The following is a 13,427-nucleotide window of genomic DNA, read 5'->3' on the forward strand; positions in this document are numbered from 1 at the left end:
TATACCTGATTAGCCAGCAGTTTTCAGGTTGGCTGGGCAATTCAGACATTGCCCCACTGGTATCAAGGACCAAATAAACACTCCTGCATTTGCTATCTGCATTAAGGATTTATTGATTTATACTAGTTGCTCCCCCCCGGTGTGGGACATTTGGAACTGGGTTCATGACACCAGCCACTTATTTTCCACGTCAGTGTGAAACAGTGCCTGATAAGAGAAATGTCATGTGTTGTCATTCCTATATCTACATTGCTGCTCATTTTTAGATGACAAGAATAGAATTCAGTGAAGTTGTCTCTTGCTATATCTCTTCCTCTCCAATCTAACAGAGTATGATGCATTATGTTTTTCAATCTGCTCCTTGACTAAACACTGTTGTATTGCATTGCCATCTGACTGATTGTGGTCTATCTATTAGACTGAACATTTTTTGAGATCTTCATTGTCCTCTCATTGAATGATGGTTTTTTCCAAAACTTTATCATATTTCCAAATATTATTTCCAAAACTTGTATGGGCATCTCTATGGAGCTCGAAGACTCATTGCGGGAGACCCAAACTATCCACACAATCTATCATACTTCTCCTTTAACTCATTAACAGACAGAGCACTCATAACTGACTCTGTCAGCCCATTCCACTTGTTCACAACTCTCCAAGGAAATACTCTAGTCCTGCATCCCTACTAATCACACCTTTGTTAAACTTCCAGGGATGACGCTCCACCTCCCCCCGCCTTGTTCTGGTCCCTTCAGCCAAGTGCTGAAACATTTCCTTTGCTTCAGTCCTGTAAAGCTCTTTAAGCAACTTAAATGTTTCTATCATATCCCCTCTTTTTCCTATCAACTGACTTCAATCCACACATCCTCAATCTATCTTCATAGGGAACATTGCATTGAAGTACAAGAGATGAATACTAAAAGAAAATATATTTGTTAAGATTTGAGTTAAACTGTGAGTAGTTCTTACTGCATTTTTTCATAATGAAATTTGGCATTTTATTATAATAAACTTCTTTATTGCAATATCTTTTCTTAGAAACAAGTTGTTTTGTTAGTGTGTGTTGACTATTTTAAGAAATACATATTAATTAATGTATAGCAAACTATGTGCAGTTAGAAAAAAATAACAAACAAATCAAACAACACATCTCACCTGTATTTGAAACTTGAAATTATGGACATCCAAAACAGTTCTTTCTCTCATAGTTACACAGTGGTCATCATTCATTATGTAGAAATTAAAGAGAAAAAATACATTAGAGCAATTATTTAAAACTAAAAAAAATAACTCCCATAAGTTTTGATCTCTATATCAAGGTCATAATCAGGAACACACACACACACACATATATATATTGTCTATATGAACTAAAACACAAACTACATTACAATATACACATAAGCATGTAGAAAGTTTTTTACTTTGGGTTTATTATATGTTAAAGATACCAAGAAATTATATACTTGGTTTTAATCAAGTATATAATTTCTTGGTATCTTTAATGTATAATAAACCCAAGGTAAAAAACTGTCTACATCTTTCTCTCATCAAGAGATTTTTATTAATAAAGTCTAGCATAAATTTAGTTTAATCCTTTATGCAAGTGTAGGCAAACAAAGTTTGCAACCGAAGTATCTTCAGGACTGAGGCAACTCGTGGTAAAGGTGGACCAAGCTCTCACTTGGTCTACCTTTACTTGTCTCAGTATCTCCCATAATGCAAAGCACATCTCATTGCGGACATGTATAATGATATGCATTAAGGGAAGGACCACTATCCAGTCTGGTTTTGACCTTTATTGAGGTCTCATCAGTGGGAGCCAGACCCAGAAGTGATGATACTAAGGCAGAAGCAATAGAGAAGCATATTTACCTGTATGAGTTGCTAAAAGGTGTACCACCTTATTATTAAATTACTCTGGATTTAGAGAAAGATGTTGGAAGTTTTTTCCCACTTGGTTAGACTATAATAAATTTAGTTTAATCCTTTATCCAAGTGCAAGCAAACAAAGTTTGCGCCTGAAGTATCTTCAGGACTGAGGCAACTCGTGGTAAAGGTGGACCAAGCTCTCATCACTCCTTGTCTCAGCTTGGTCCACCTTTACCACGAGTTGCCTCAGTCCTGAAGATACTTCAGGCGCAAACTTTGTTTGCTTACACTTGGTTAAAGGATTAAACTAAATTTATTATAGTCTAACCAAGTGGGAAAAAACTTACAACATCTTTCTGGCATATGGAAATATGACTTCTGCATTGCTTCAACCTTGGTATCACCTCTGGGTCTGGCTCCCACTGAAGAGACTTCAATAAAGGTCAAAATCGGTCTGGGTAGTGACCCTTCCCATAATGTATAGCATTATACATGTCCGCAAGATGTGCTTTGCATTATGGGATACTAAGGAAAGTGATGAGAACTCAGTCCACCTTTGCCATAAGTTGTCCCAGTCCTGAAGATATTTCAGGTGCAGACTTTGTTTGCTTACACTTGGGTAAAGGATTAAACTAAATATATAATTTCATAGAAATGAAAGAGAGTTATTCTTGCTAGTAAATTGGATGTGTTGTGATGTTTGTTCAGGTGGCTTAAGAATAATTTTTATTATAATTTTTTAATTTACTTTTAAAAAAAAAATTAAAATTTTACCCTGCCCCTCTTTCTTTTTCCCAGTAGAGGTCAAACTAGTGTAAATGGTTAACAGAGCAGTTATGCCCTAGCTTACTTATATGTACTGTTATATATCTTGTGTTTTAATTCATATATATATGCATTCCTGATCAATCTTGATATAAAGGTTGTGAAGTTGAGGGTTATTTTTCTTAGTTTTAAGTAAAGTAATTGAACACGTATTGAGTCTTGTGTATACAGATTATTGTGTATTAGACCATATCTCTGCATTTGGAATTAGTACTGCCTTAGTCATGGCTTAGTCATTCCCTCATTTCTATTATGAGAGGGTGCAAATCATTTCCACTTATTCTTAAAAGTTACTTTCATTAAAACTTATATGATGTGTAAGACATTTGTGTTTTCAGTCACTTCACATTGTTTCATTCTCACTGCGATAAGCTAAACCTGACTTCTCATTGTTTGTATTACAGTTTTCCCCATGAAGGGTATTTCTTGTAGTCTTCAGGTTTTTTCTTCGTCATATGATGCAGTGGTTTTTTTGGCTGTCTTTGCGAAGGCTGCATTGATGTCATTTGACTTCAGCTCATTTAATGTGTGGAAACACGTTCAGACATTTATATGGGAGTTATCCTCCTTAGTAAATGTAGGAACTGTTGTATTGTCAAAGCTTCTTTCTCGTTGTCCTGATTGCCTTTCATGTCCTGAATATTGGAATTCTCTCTTTTTCATAGTCTTATCACAAACAATACTGTCAATTTTTTTTATGTGTAGCTGTGCCTTTCTTTTGAGATGGATAATACAAAGCATTATGGAAGTATTGGTGAGTCTTTAGTGAATCGTGTTTGTTAATCCTTGTTCTTTATTAATTCAATTGGATGCCTTTGATATACATGGGGATGGGGTGGTGAAAAGTTCTGATAAACACCTAGAACAAAAATTAATTAATTTTTTGTCTTCTTATATATACTAAAAGAAAAGAACAAATTATTACAATTTGATGAAACATGGGGATTAAAGGGTTTTAAGATATGTTCTTTCTTGTAGTCATATCAGTTGCTTTAATATCATTTTTTTTTTTGTTGTTGTTGTTTTTGTTTTTTTCAAGGTGTTTATTAGAAATTTCCAGACCCCCATATATTCTAAGACACATTTTGCATCTTCTTTCACACTTGGCCAAACAAACCATGGATACATCATCATCATGTCTTAGCTATTCCTTGTTTTATATATGATATTATGTAAAGCTTTCTTTTAAGTAACTGAAATCAGAGGCAAAATCCAATTATTATTATGCACATCGAAACTTATTTGGACAGTGCTTAAAGAGATTTACCATCGAGGAAAAAGTTCCTATAGAAGTTTCGTTTCAGCTAAGTAATGTTTCCAGTGAATTTTGGCTAAGTTTGTTCAGCTAGTTTTGAAAAGATTTGCAGTGGACCTATTCTCTGGTTTATGCCAAAGAAGACCAGAGGTTAACTGTAACCTTTCTTGGTAAATTAAGAGGACTTAGTCCAGCAGTTGATATTGGTGCTCAAGTTTTTAAGGGGATTCAGTCATCTGAATATGAGAATATGAGAAACACTATCTAAGCATTTTCATGTACCATCTCCATCTGAGTATGCCAGCCTCAGATAGAGATAACCGTTTCTTCTCCCAGAAATCCCCCCCCCCCCTCCCTTTCACAACAAACTTGTGCCATTGATAGGCATACTATACACATTTTGTATGACCTTCTAACCAATGATTCCAATGATTGAAAGCTAATATTAATGTTAATACTTCTCTCAAGATCTGGATATATTAAAATTGAACTTAGGTAACAAAATTTTCTTTTATAAGAAATTAGATCAGATTGAGATTTTTGGCATTGGAGTCTCTAATTTGATAAATTTCACTTTCTACTTACCATTGAAGAATAGTCTAAAGCTTATGTTTAAAAGAGTTATGGGATATTTTATATTTTTATTTATTTAGTATTTTATGTGTGTGTGTGTGTGTGTAGTGAAAGCTTTATCATGGAAAAAGTTGCTGTAGCATACTATCACTATCATCTGCAGAGATTGAGATGCTATTTTACATTTAAGGGCAAAAGGAAAATTGTAAAAGAATATCCTTACCTAGTGGCATACACAGGATTTTCTTTAGGGTTGAGGAGGAGAAGAGTCAGATTGTTATCTCTGAATATGTTGTCAACCAGTAGAATAATTCAATACAAGAGAGTGAAAATGATAAATAGTTTTTTGTGAAAGTGCTGTATTGGTCCTTGGAGGAGTTGTAAAAAAGAGAAGCTTTTTATATTATTTTGTGTGAGATAGTCCTGCACTAAACAAGAAGTTTAAAAATAAAGAGATGTTGCAAGAACATGTATTGCAAAAAGGTATTAAAAAAAGATCATAAAGGGGAACCATAGAGAATTTCTTTATATCTAACATAATTAATGCCTTAAAAGCAACTATGTAAGTTTTCCTTACCTTTACAAATTGAGTGCCATAAGCCAAGAAATTCATTAGGGATTCACAATGATGTATTGGCAATTATTAATAAGGCAGGAGAATTCAAATTAATTGAATATATTATTACTTTAGAAAGGAGTGAAAGGGCAAAAATAAGCATATAGACTTTATAATCTATATGCTTTATGCAAACCTATAGCTTTTTACCTCTAAAAAAAAAGCACCAAGATACCATTACAAAAATTCAACCCTTTTATTTTATTTTTATAATAGTTGATACATGTAAAAAATTAAATAAAATAAATAAATAGTATTTATTTAACTCCAATATATTTCAACCTTTATTATAAGGGCATCATGAGAGAGAGAGAAGATTGTTTTGAAGAAAAGTTTTTTGATATTGATTTTTTTTCCACTAGAGGTCATGCCAGTAGAATAACCAGTGACCAAATCATTGTTTCTTTAGCTTACTGTGTGTGATGTTACTCAGCTTGTACTGTATATTTGTATGCTCCAGATGATGATCTTAATATGAAGATCGAAACGTCAGGAAATTAAGAGTTATTTATAACACGGTTGTAAAGTCCATAATTTCTAAAATGAATGCTGATCACCTGCAACACCGAAAGAAAGGTTTTTTTTTGATATTGGTTAAAAAATATAATTTCTTGGCAAATATAATTTATTTTTGTTTAATCTTTTATCCAAGTGTAAGCAAACAATTTTCTTATGCTTGGATAAAAGATTAAACAGAAATATTATTTCTTGGCATGCATAATTTACTTTGCAATCAAGTGAAAATACTTTCTACAGCCATTTCTGATTAAGATTATTTAAATAGTCAGAAGCTAATACACCTTTTTGCTACTTATATGGAAATTGTTTGACTTCTGCATTATTTCAACCTCAGTATCTTTCTGGGTTTAGCTCCTACTGGAGAGAGTTCTTACCTATTTCAATAAAGTCAAAACTGATATGGGTAATGATTCTTCCCATAATGCATAGCAATACACACACATCTGAAATGAGGTATGCTTTGCATCATGGAATACCGAGGTAATTGATGTGAAGTCAACAGCCTCGGTATACAAGTAGCCTAGTTGTTGAAGTATTTCGTGCACAAGGTTTGTTTGCTGACACTTGTGTAAAAGGATTAAGGATCATTTGCTCATCTTAATCACTGCTGAGTTAACAGGAGGATGCACTACTAGTGTTCAAAGGGAAATGATGGGCTGTTTTTCTAATATTATTACATGGTTGCATATCTTATTCATTATTCTAAAAAAAATTATGAACAGTTAATATTAATTACTTCCCAAAGCTTTTAACTGGTATGCAATCAGAATAGTTAAGATTCAGACAATGTCAAAGTTTCACAAGTTTCAAGAAGCAGACAATCAAATTTAAATCTACTTGAGTGAAGAATCTTGTTTCATTTCTGAAAAATTTTGTCTAGTATCAATGGCATGGTAAGCAAGGCAAGATTTTTCAGATTCTAAGAATTTCATGTAGTTTTGATGGTCTTGGATTTTAATCTCAACAGAACAGCCTGTCCACAAATAACAAAACTGACATCAGATTAAAATTCAAGAATATCAGGACTTGCCAAATTCTTAGAATCTGAAAAATTCTGCTATGTTTACCATGCCATCGACAGTAAACACAGAGTTGTTTGGAATTGAGCCAAGATTCTTCACTTCAGGAGATCGAGATTTGATCATTTGGATCTTAACTGCTATGATTGTATACTAGTCTCAAAGTTTTGGGAAGTAATCACGAGTAACTGTCCATATGCTTTTTGTAATAATGAATGAGTTATGTAACCTTGTATTTGAAGTACCAATAGCCATTGTTTCTTTTTGAACTCTAATAGAGCATTCTTCTATTAACTGAACTCTGACTGAGATACAAACAAGTAAGCACATGCTACATAATTTTGAATCTTGTGATTCATGTTTTGAATGTTGTCAACCTATCTTCTTTTTTCTCCTTGATGATGTCCTTGTAACATAGGATGAAAGATTAATTGGCATATGATGATACAGTGGTTGTGAGTCCCACGTGAATAGTAATGCACCATCTTATGAAACCAACATAAAGTTATTGATTTTAATGGTTTTTTTTTTTTTTTTGTCTGTCAATTGCATGTTCTGAGGGATAAAAAAAACCCTGAATATCTGGGTTTTTCTAACTCACTTTTAGTTGAAAGAGACCAGGTCTTTCTGACCAAAAGGCTCATCCATACCTACTGAGCTATGGAGGCTCTAGGATGAAAGATATTGGATTCATTATTCTTGTTGAGAGGCTTATACACTGGTTAAACATGATAACTAATATTTAAGGAATTGACAGCGTATACTAGAAATATAGATTAAATTAACTTTAATATATACGTTCCAATATTTCGGCGAACGTCACGTTGCCATCTTCTTGGGAACTTACTACAAAGACACGTGCACACGAGTACTAATAACAGCAAATGAGACTGAAGCTAGGAAGCTAGCGTTTTCCTAAAGTCCTGATGGTGCCCCCTGGCGGGCTATATTGGTAGTTCTTGGTCTTTGGGCTGAGGTTCTTCTGATAAAAGTTTTCCAAATTTGGGGCAGTCTCATGCATCCAAATTTGTTGAGGTTTGGCATGTTCCTAAGGGCCGAGGCTGAGTCCATGAATAGTCTTTCATACTTGAACTTGCTGCGGTGTATTACTGTGGCTTTCTTCCATCTTATTCTGTGGAAGTTCCCAAGAAGATGGCAACGTGACGTTCGCCGAAATATCGGAAAGTATATATTAAAGTTTATTTAATCTATATTTCTAGTATACGCTGTCAATTCCTTAAATATTAGTTATCATGTTTAACCAGCGTATAAGCCTCTCAACAAGAATAATGATCATCCACGGAGATCTCTTCGTACGCAAGGCCCGCCATTACGGCAAACTGAAGCTGAAGTTATCCAGACAACTTAACCGTCTGGCATTCCTAAAACGCTGCCGGGATAATCAAGTCATCCCGAACTGTGTGAAATTTAAACACCGCTTCATCTCACAGAAAGCTCTCCGTATTTACAACCGCGCTAGCCAGGCATTACTTTGGGAGCAAATTACCACTACACGCGGTTCCCTAGTCGACATAAACAGATCTATTTCAACACTAGAAAACGAGCTTTCACTTATGCTGAATCACGAGCTTTGGTCAGTCCTACGTGACGTCTCGTGTACGGCAGCTAAAAAAGAATTTGAACGAGTACGGAGCCGACATATCAACAAGTTTGATAAATTAATAAAGAACTCGGCGTCCAAACCTAAACTACAAACCAACACTGTTGTTAACCTTTTGTCAGCTACCTTAAAGCCTGAAGCACTCCACGCTCTGTCACGTGGTCACAACTTCGCCATTGCTCCTAAGAAATTACCGGCCGAGGAATTAATGATCCAAATTGAACGCGGGATTCGCCAACTTCCAAACCACATCGCCAACGATATTAGATTGGATGTGGCCTGTGTTCTCAATAAAGCAAAACCTCCAAAATCCAACATATCCATTAGTGAATACAAGGCACTACAAGAATTGAAGAGAAACAAAAAAATAGTGATCACCAAAGCGGATAAGGGGAACGCCACTGTGGTACTCAATCTTAAAGACTACACAGGTAAGCTCAAGGCTTTATTATTAGATCGTTCCACTTACCTCCCCATTGATTACAATCCCACCAACTGACAAATTAGAAAACTCCATAGGCTCCTTAAGAAGGTCACTTCTTGGCCTGTGGAGATTACCAACAGACTAAAACCCTATAACTCTAGACCCCCCCACATATATGGGCTCCCAAAAATACACAAAGAAAATGTGCCATTACGTCCCATAGTGGATGGCATTGATTCCCCCACTTACAAACTAGCCAAGCATTTAGCCAAAGCGCTCTCACACTATACTTGCAATACACCATCACACACAAAAAACAGCCCACTTCAAAGCCAGTATAGAAAACCTTACACTCCAACATAATGACATAATGGTCAGTTTTGATGTCTCCTCCCTATTCACGAATGTCCCCCTCAAAGAAACCTTAAAGCTAATCCAAGCTAAATTTCTTCCCGATATCTCAGCCCTATTTCAGTTTACAATGAACTCGGGCTATTTCGTTTGGCAGGAAAAATTCTACAAACAGATAGAGGGGACAGCCACTTTCCCCACCCTTGGCCAACTTCTTCATGGAGACGCTTGAAGAGAAAGCCTTAAACTCAGCCCCACAAAAACCTACCATATGGCTTCGCTACGTTGATGATGTTTTCGCTATTTGGCCACATGGCCCGGATTCACTCCTCTCCTTCCTAACACACTTAAACAACCAACACCCTAGAATCAAATTCACCCTGGAAAAAGAGGAAAGCAATAACCTCCCCTTCCTAGACACACTAGTCACCCGCCAACCTGATGGAACCTTGGTTTTCTCAGTTTATAGAAAACCCACCCATGCAGGCAGATACATTCACCAACAATTCCCCCCCCCTCACAACAATATGGTGTTATTAAAACATTATTCAACAGGGCAAAAATAATCTGTTCTAATGATCAAGCCCTAACCACTGAACTAAATCACATCCGTGACACTTTCTCAGCCAACGGCTACCCCCAAAAAAATCCAAAAAATACTTAACCCAGTCATCCACAACCCACCACCCCCTCCCCTTCACAAAAAAGATTACTCTAAATCCATCACCATTCCATACATCTGAGGCACCTCGGAAAAAATCAATAAAATCTTAAAAAAACATGACTTGACCACTTGTTACAGACCACATAGAAAACTGGCATCCCTTATCCGCTCCACCAAAGACCAACCACTTCCCCTAGACCTACCTGATGTATACCAGGTCCCTTGCAGCTGTAAACTGTCCTACTTTGGCCAAATAGGCAGGACAGCAAATATCAGAATCTCAGAACACAAGGATTACATCCGATTTCACCAGTACAGCCACTCTGGGCTTGCAGACCATGCTCTGGATACTTGCCACAGAATAAGATGGAAGAAAGCCACAGTAATACACCGCAGCAAGTTCAAGTATGAAAGACTATTCATGGAATCAGCCTCGGCCCTTAGGAACATGCCAAACCTCAACAAATTTGGATGCATGAGACTGCCCCAAATTTGGGAAACTTTTATCAGAAGAACCTCAGCCCAAAGGCCAAGAACTACCAATATAGCCCGCCAGGGGGCACCATCAGGACTTTAGGAAAACGCTAGCTTCCTAGCTTCAGTCTCATTTGCTGTTATTAGTACTTGTGTGCACGTGTCTTTGTAGTAAGTTCCCAAGAAGATGGCAACGTGACGTTCGCCGAAATATTGGAAAGTATATGTTAAAGTTTATTTAATCTATATTTCTAGTATACGCTGTCAATTCCTTAAATATTAGTTATCATGAAAGATATTGGAGTCAAATAAATTCTATTTTTATGTACATATTTCAGCCATAAAAATGTCTGCTACACATTATTCTTTTAAAACATTTAGTCAGCTCTCTTCTCATAATCATTGTCATCAAGAGATCATTGCATTTCAATTTCAGTGGAAACAATTTTCTTGAACATTGCCATATGCTGATAATTTTTCTCTTAAGTCACTTGTTTATGAAGGCATCTTACAAAGTTTGACGTGTTTATGAACAATACCTTTTATTGTTCCAACAACTTCAAACTCGTGAATTGTTGTTTATTTGTTGACTTGCTCAGAATTTTCCCACACTTGAAATTAACACCGAACTTTAAAATCTTTCATTACAAAATTGATTTTATGAGGTTAACACTGACAATTACATATTCTCCCAGGTATTAGTGTTAATACACACTTAATACAATACATGTTTTTTGGTAAATAAGTTCAATTAAAACTTACAGCATCTTTACAGAAATACTGTATTTGCATATCTTGAAACCAAAAATTTAAGATATGCGAAATCATTTAATCAAAACTGAAAATGATAATGATTTTTTTCAGATAATTTTATAACCTACGCTATATTATTTTAAAATAACTATTGATTAGTTGAAGTTTTTCAGTAAATTAATGGAGATATGCAGTTTTCATGGTCAGTAACACTCGCAGCAAAAAAAAAAAAAAAAAATTATAGTATTATTTAATTAACTGTATTTTTAAAAAAATTCTTATTCACATAATTTATTTTCAAGATACTAGACACCAGTGTGAAGTAAAAAAATTCATTTTGATATATTTAATTTTTTGAGTTAAGTGCGAGTGTACAGCATTATAAATGTCTTCTGAATTACTGATGGGTGTTGAAGGGCTGGAATTGGCACTCCACTATGCATGAAAACTCACTTGTATGTTTCATTTCTTCCCCTCTTCCCTCTTTTTCTTCAGCATCCTTTTATTGTTGACTTAATATATGCCTTCCAAACTGGTGGCAAGCTCTACCTGATTTTAGAGTACCTTAGTGGAGGAGAGCTGTTCACAATTCTCGAAAGGGAGGGGATCTTCTTAGAAGACACTGCAATGTAAGTTTTATTTATGTTGTACTCAGTATGTATGAGAAATATGAGGTAGCTAACTTCTGGATTATTTTTCATCAATAACATCTGAAATAAACATGTATATGTTGGCACCTTGAGAGTTAGTATTCTGATTTTGTTATTTCATTAGCTGTATTCTTTTGGCAAATGCAAGAATTTGTTGCTTAGAAATAGGATTATTTAGATCAAGCAGATATTTCATATTTTATAAAATACTGTTAGTGTGTGTGTGTGTATATATATATATATATATAATATATATATATATATACACACACACACACACATACATACAATATAAAAAGGTAATCAGAGCAGTTGGATTACTGGTAACTATCACAGATATTGCTTATGTCACAGTACAACTCACAATTGGTGCTTTTGAAAAACATGCTTAAAAAGAACATTTTATGCATTTCCACATGAAATTTCATGTGGAAATTACATTCCATCTTTTAAATGTACATTTCAAACTAATGAAAAATGCAATTTTGCACAGCTCCTCTATTGTCTTCAAAGTTGTTCAGATTAACATGATTTTACATAAAGTATGTGCTAACAGCTCAGTGAAAGAAACATAGTAAAACAAGTCCTTTACTGTGTTTGTCTATTGTATTAGTAGCATACTCTAAGTAGCATTTGTACTTTAAAATACTTTCTCATTAGTGTTTTTTTTTTTTTTTTTTGCTTGCTTATTTGGCTGAATTAATATAATTTATTAAATTTTTTTTTCTACATTTCCTTAACACAAGCAGTAGGTAGATTTTATACACTTCTGCTTATTTTGCTACACATAAAATTATGGAAACTTGAAATGTCCTTTTGAATCAATTAGGTTTAACACACATAATCAGTAACATATACCTTGATCTTCTATATATATATATTTATACATAATAATAGCATTATGTAATATTATCATTATGTAATGCATATATCAGATGATAAAGTACTTGTACTATTCAAGTTTATTGTGTTCTTTCATTTACTCATGAACATTAAGTGTATTTACCTAGATTGCTCTACTAGTTTCTTTTTATAATCTGAAGATGTTATAAATTTGCTCATGTAATTCATCTTCAGAATTATATTGAAATGTCTTGTTATGCTTCAGCCCAGAAATCACTCTCTGGTGATAACATCAGAGTTGTGATGACCAGCCAAGAATTCAATCCATGAGATTGACTAGAGATGCCTATCTCTATGGCATTTGTATTCATTGTGTTTTATTAGGGCACACAACCACATTTTTCATCTTACAAGTTTGTTATTTAATGAGTGTGCTCTAAGTATACATTCCATTAGATGTATAATTATGTGATAAATTTGGATTTGTCTGTAAATATTAGTTTGCTTGATGACTGCTGTATCTGTTTTCTTTGCACTGCCTGTTTTCCTTGTATTTATGGCTATCCATTAAATTTATAAAACTCGCACTGTAAACACTTGTTTTGATCATTTGTATATATGGAATAGTAATGTGTTTTTGTTTTAATTGGAATGCAGGAAAAATTATTTATTTGTTGTGCATGCTCTTTGTTATATTCTTTGTTTCTGAGTAACCATTGGTTTAGTGGACACCCGATTTGACACTCCATTTTACATCAGAAATCACTGGAGACCTCTCTAATTGTTCCCTCCCTCTTTCTATTCAGCATCCTTTTATTGTTGACTTAATATATGCCTTTCAAACTGGTGGAAAGCTATACCTGATTCTAGACTACCTTAGTGGAGGAGAGCTGTTTACAATGCTGAAAAGAGAGGTAACTTTCTTAGAAGACACTGCCATGTAAGTTTTATTTGTATTTGTAGAACAG

At 34.6% G+C, this 13,427-nt stretch overlaps 1 protein-coding gene across 3 annotated transcripts in view; it reads left to right on the forward strand.

Annotated features, from left to right (window-relative positions):
* Positions 1-13,427, forward strand: part of S6k (Ribosomal protein S6 kinase) — a 366,025-nt gene that overhangs the window by 135,347 nt on the left and 217,251 nt on the right. For 2 of the 3 annotated variants that reach the window (XM_090400916.1, XM_090400917.1), the window contains exon 6: positions 11,462-11,595. In XM_090400916.1, the coding sequence (XP_090257042.1) occupies positions 11,462-11,595 (134 nt within the window). Of the gene's footprint in view, positions 1-11,461; positions 11,596-13,265; positions 13,400-13,427 lie in introns of all 3 variants that reach the window. The other variant, XM_090400918.1, reaches the window with a different exon arrangement.

Source organism: Typopeltis vanoorti, chromosome 11 (genome assembly GCF_054136105.1).
Source record: "Typopeltis vanoorti isolate ZY-2024b chromosome 11, IOZ_Tvanoo_1.0, whole genome shotgun sequence".
Lineage (NCBI taxonomy): Eukaryota > Metazoa > Arthropoda > Arachnida > Uropygi > Thelyphonidae > Typopeltis > Typopeltis vanoorti.